Source organism: Engraulis encrasicolus, chromosome 15 (assembly GCF_034702125.1).
Source record: "Engraulis encrasicolus isolate BLACKSEA-1 chromosome 15, IST_EnEncr_1.0, whole genome shotgun sequence".
NCBI classification, from domain to species: Eukaryota; Metazoa; Chordata; class Actinopteri; order Clupeiformes; family Engraulidae; genus Engraulis; species Engraulis encrasicolus.
The window spans coordinates 14,554,674-14,560,673 of NC_085871.1; the positions used below are offsets into that span (position 1 = coordinate 14,554,674).

The following is a 6,000-nucleotide window of genomic DNA, read 5'->3' on the forward strand; positions in this document are numbered from 1 at the left end:
GGCAGAATAACAGAGACTAGGTCTATGGAAAAAAAATCATAACCACAATAAGACAGCAACGTCACCAGTGTACCATGAGAAGGAAAAGCTATTATAGTCAGTTTCTGTAGCCCATTGGTTCATCAAATTCACACTGCAGATGTTTTCAAACAGATGGGGGCCGGCCCCCGAGCTCACCGTGCATAATTCAGACTGATACATTTGTTACACCCTCTTGATTTCAGTCTGTGTGTGCAGAGTGCACACAAAATAATGATAAATCTTTCAAGCTGTCCTCACAAATGACTTGCACGGATGGCAGATCATCAACATTGTCCCAGTACAGAGGTGTTTGAAACACCAAAGGCTGCACAATGTGTTACTATACAGCACATTGCTTTCTAATGAATACCAAATGATAATGTTTGTGGAAATGTGCATCTTTATGAGGCATTAAAATATGAAAATCAACAATGTATTAGAAAGTGAAAGCCCATGGAACTCCAACTCCCATTGTCATTGTGACACAGCACTCCCCAGCACAAAAGTGAACACTGTACACTGCATAAGCCACAATGAAATTGCATTTATGCCTCAACCGTGCAAGGGTGCAGTCCCCAATGGCGCCCAAAAGGGAGCAGTGCGGCAGGACGGTCCCATGCTCAGGGTATCTCAGTCATGGAGGAGGATAGGGGAGAGCACTGTTTAAGCCTACCACCAACCAACCTGGTAGTTCGGGAGTCGAACCAGCAACCTTTGGGCTATAAGTCTGACGCCCTAACCTCTTACCCCTGACTGCCAATTGATGGGTAATGACGCTGTAATAATAACATAGGCTACCCACCTTCCTTAAGCTTTCAACACCTGACAAAGAAAATGACTTTGCATGGAAGGCAGACTATCAAAATAGTCCTAATAGAGAGGTGTTAAAAAACACAAAAAGCCCTACACTTTGTCACTGTGCCACTGCATGACTGTCAGGCATGGTCACAGCAGAGAAGGGCTCCTGGAGAGTAGAGGAGAGGACAGGAGAGCAGTGAAATGGCCTCTGGTGGAGCAGGCCACTGCTTATTTAGACACGTGAACGTGATGACAGCTTCTCATTAAAGACCCAGCGGGCCTCCATGGGGCGCCGTCATGAAACCAAAGGAATTGCCAGCCGTGGGCAGCTATAGGGCCCATCCACACTGCGTAATTAACAAAGGCAGGCTCTGGACAGGCATAACACAGCTCAAGACAAAGAGCACAACAACTTAGCAACTATTTCTCAAGAATGGAAAGAATTTCGACAAGGATGGATTAGAATTCATTCGGGAGTGAGGGTCTGGGGAGGTATTCTAAAGGACCCGTCACATCTGGACAGGGTGTGAGTTTATGTGCAAATAACAGGCCTATGCTACTATATGTTGTTTGTCTACTAACTGGCTTTGTATGAAGAGCTGCTGTTGTTGTAAATAAAAGATAAGAGTGCCATGCCGCGTGTGAGCTATTACGCCCACTTACTCACGGTAGAACAGATGGGTGGGTGAGTGAGTGGGGGATGGGCGACAATCCTCGTGGGTAGGGTAGGGTGGGCGCGCGCGCCTCATTGCTATTCGCCGCATCCATGCACGTAGCCTTGGGAGGCACGTAGAGCATGCTTCACTCACTGCATAAAAATCCTACATGCAGTCTCCATGGTCTGTGATAGCGGTTGTATTTTGATATACGTTTAACTTCACATGGAACTGCGTTGGATAGGCCTATCCGAAGGCTATTTAGCTGTTCATTGTTTTAACAATATGATAAATGTTATGGACAGCTTCTGGATGACATGTCATTTTATTTGTGCCAGCTACCAAGAAGGAGACGTCTATCAGTTCAAGCCAAATATTTGTCAAGACTTGTCAAGCCTATTCAAGGCCACTACCTCGCTTGCGGCAATGTGGCCAAGTTATGTCACTTGGCATCATGTCAGCTGATCACCAATCCCCACATGGCATTAAAACGCTAACCGAAATCCCACATGAAGTCAAACTTTAAATCAATACTTAACTTTAACGCATACTCAATTCTTCCTAAACGGATACATCAACCCTATGACGTTATTGTGGAAGACCTCGCTCTGCGTCAGATCAGATGAGGTCAATAGCGAATCCAAGTTCTGAGTGTGATTCACAATTCAAAATAATAACAATGCAAAAAAAAAACTGTGGCATTGATCGTCACACTCTCATGTCCTCTCGTTTGACGGAATAAAATACTTCAAATATTTTGACGTCAAATCTCCGGCATGCCCAAGCATGGTCAGCCTTTTTTCCGTGCGTAATCGGGTTTTCCTTCGGCGATTTCCGTGTGTGTTACACAATCCCCGCCCCACTTGATTCCTGTGTTGTTTGGGGACAGTAGGAAGATGGCGGCTGCACCGCTATACTGTGTCTGCCGGCAGCCCTACGATGTTAGCCGGTTTATGATCGAATGTGACATTTGTAAGGACTGGTTTCACGGCAGGTATGTACATTATTCTTTCCTTTAGAAGTCCGAGTAAATATATGCGCCCCCGTTGTTTTGGGACACTATCATTTCGGAGAAAATATGGGCATGTCATGCGGTCGGAACTGCAATCCTGGGGGTCTTCATGCGTCTTTATTGTCACAGTTACCGACATATGAAATGGTTTGGCGAGCCTAACACTGTTTGGTTTGTAATACAAAATAGTTTTCCAGTATGACGTGATGCCGGTTGATTACTGGATTACCCCGTTCCTTTGGTTCCACGACTGTTCACTTGGAGGGATTTAATCCTCGCACGTAACCCCAACGCTAGGCAAGTTAGCCAATGTTACCGAGTGGCAAGTCGAGTTCTGCTGTGTGAAGTTTTTGTTCATATTATTCTGTTGGGACCTGTGCTGTCACATAGGAGACTTGTGTTTTGGTTAGTGTGGGCTTCACTTTCTTGGAACATAACTGGATGCTCCACACCGTTGTTGCCAGCAAGACATAAACATTACATTTACGTACAAACTAAATGTTAGCAAGCTGTATAGGGTTGACAGCTAGGTAGCTAGCACTATCGCTCGTGAACCCACGATATACCCGTCCACATAAGCAGATTTCTTGCCCCAAGGCAACTGAAAATCACCCCCCTCTTATGACAAATAGCTTCGTTTCTGTTGTTGTTTAGGCTCTAACTACTTGGGTATGCCGATCATATACACTGTCTTTGTTTTTAGAAGGTGTAGTAGAGGGACCAGGCAAACACTTCACCCGAAAACGCTCCATACATCGTTAGCCAGTTCGCTATCCTGCTAATTTAAGTCGGATAAGTTTGTTTGAACGGATATTGGAGGGCATTGGGTTTATCCATTAAAATGTGCTTATACTTTAAGCCGCTCGCTCACACTCATATTGGCCACACCAGCGACCGTGGCGTTAGATCTGTGCGGCAACCAAATTTGAATTTCTGGTCGAGTTGAGTCCGGGGATTTAAATGCCTGGCTTGAACAAAAGTAGACACATTTGTAACGCCTCTGGCGGATGTAAGGCGAACTGCAATTTAAAGGGCCATGTTTGGTTCTGCACGTCGCCAGTTCAGTGGCACTGGCAGTGTGTGATGATTCAGTCACGTCATGTCTTACAATATGTCTCAATTAATTAAATCGTGAATGCAGAGCAAGGCTTATGTAAGACTTCCGTTTGGACGTGCTGGTTGTTTTGAGTATCAAGAAAATGCAATCTTTAGTATGATGAATCTTGACTGTTTTTTGTGTGTGATGAATTATTGTTTTAAATTACATGCGCATAGAGTGTGCCACACCGTGTCAGAACATACCTACCCTCTGCCTTCCACGCTTGTTGAAAGGTTCTTTCAAAGGCAGAATGTGCATGCATGACCAAATCACCCCAGACAGAAATACTGGATGCACAATAGCTGCATAAAAGATGGATAAGATCGTCTGGATTAGTTACTGGATTCATAAGACTTGAAAGCAGTGCTCTCCTAAAGAAGATGGATGTGTGCCTTCCTTCATGTCTAATAAGCAGTTTCCCATAAACAGTGGGACTTTGAAACCAAATGGACTTTTTTGCCACAGTTGCCAGACTCCAAAGCCAGGGCACCGGCAGGGACTGAGGCACCTTTTGGTAATTGATGGCCTGGTTGAAACAGGCCAAATAGCGCTTTTGCACACCTCAGTTTGAACGGGTGGAGAAAAAAAACCCTCTGAACTCCTTCGTAAATCAATATACTGCAGGCGACAACACAACTCTGGGAATCTGGACCCTGTTTCTCACAGTGTCGTTGCTAACTAGTTAGAAACTTACTTGGTTGCAATGCAATTTCCCATTAGGCAACTTACTAAGTTGCTAACCTAGTTAGCAACAACACTGTCAAGAAAAGGGGTCCTGTACTTTTTTGTTTGTTTTGATGTTACGTCAACCTATCCTGCCCAGTGACTGACTGCACGGGTCACGGTGACAACAGCAAACAGGCAGCCGCTGGATTTCAATTGGATTGGATGCTGTTTGTTTTGCTGGCTTGCGTGAACAACGGGCTCACCCCCTCCTCCCTTCATTTCTTTTTCTCCGCTTTTTGAGCCCCCCCATGTGTGTGTGAGCGTGACTGTGTGTTGGTGTATCAGCATGACTGTGTGTGTGTGAGAGAGTTACACTGGTGCCACCAAATGGGATTATGTCGCCTGCTGAACCATGGGACTGTATGATAAACAGCAGCAGGAAAGCAGCAGCAGCAGAGGAGAGGAGCCCGGCGTATGAGAGGGGAGGGGAGGCGTCAATGGGATTATGCGCCTCATCATAATGGATACACTGGAGTCTGGGCACTGCCTAGCCTGCTTGTGTAGCCTGCTTGCCTGCCACTGTTCAGACATTGCACCACCAGGCGATTTCGCTTGCTAGGATCAAATCAAATGGGCGGCGCAATGGCACTGGGGGCGTTGTCTTAGTTTGAACTTCGCTGTCCTTTGGAGACGAGAGGAAGGACAATTGGTCATGCAGCGATTCTGGGTTCAGTCATTGCACTAGAACAGTGATTTTTCAAACCGTGGCCCTAAAGGTACTCCAAGTGGGCCTTGAAATAATTTTCTAAAAGTAAAAACATTTTTGTGTTAACAATTTGTTACAGTTTTATTGTTCATTGGGTCAGAGGTGGGTTCCAAACATTTTGTGAAAATGTCAAGTGGGCCTCAAGTTGGAAAAGGTTGGGAACCCCAGCACTAGGTGTTTTGCTTGCCAGGATCAAATGAAATGGGTGGCACTGGACAGTGTTAGATGAGGCATCTTCTTAGTTTTATCTTCGCTCTCTTTGGGGACACAAGCCTTACAGGATTGGATAGATAGGACAGTTGGTGATGCTGCGATTCTGGGTTCAGCCATTGCACCACCAGGCATTGCGTTTGCCAGGATCAGATGAAAGGGGCGGTGGGTGCAGGGGTACAAGAGGCTACCGCAGGAGTTGGCATAATGGCGGCATAAGGGCGTTGTCTTCGTTTTATCTTCACAAAAGCCTTATGGGACAGGACACGGCAATCAGAGACCCTGCGTAGCAGTAATCTTTTTAGTTTTCTGTTCGGCTGTCTTTGGAGACAAACAAGGCCGACAGGCGGACAACAGATGCGTCCCTCTATGCCAGTTCCAACTATGCCATCCCCCCCCCCCCAAACGCCCCCCTGGCCTCCTCCTAGCCTGTCAACGCCCCCCGAGGATGTAGGCTACTTTTTGTTTATTGGTCATCATGGACACTCCAAATATTGTGGCAGGCAGCAAGGCAGCAAAATGGCGAGACATGGCTTTATTTTTTGCAGTTTAGGGTATAATAAGCTTATCATCATTATTGGATTTGGAAAAGAACCATAGGCTATGATTTGAAATTTCACATAGCCTAGATGAAGTGAACATTACAAATTACCAGACATTTATTAGGCCTAACAACCTTTAGTATCACGCCATTTCAGCAGTATGTGCATGAGGGAAAGAATCTAAACATCGACAAATAATAAATAAATAAAACCGTTTGGGTGAATCATGC

General features: G+C 45.6%; 1 protein-coding gene across 1 annotated transcript in view; it reads left to right on the top strand.

Moving 5' to 3' along the window:
- Positions 1-2,354: 2,354 nt before the first annotated feature.
- Positions 2,355-6,000, top strand: part of kdm7aa (lysine (K)-specific demethylase 7Aa) — a 38,483-nt gene continuing 34,837 nt past the window's right edge. Inside the window, exon 1 of the mRNA XM_063217115.1 lies at positions 2,355-2,469. Within this exon, the coding sequence (XP_063073185.1) occupies positions 2,372-2,469 (98 nt within the window). The 5' untranslated portion in view covers positions 2,355-2,371. The remainder of the gene's footprint in view (positions 2,470-6,000) is intronic.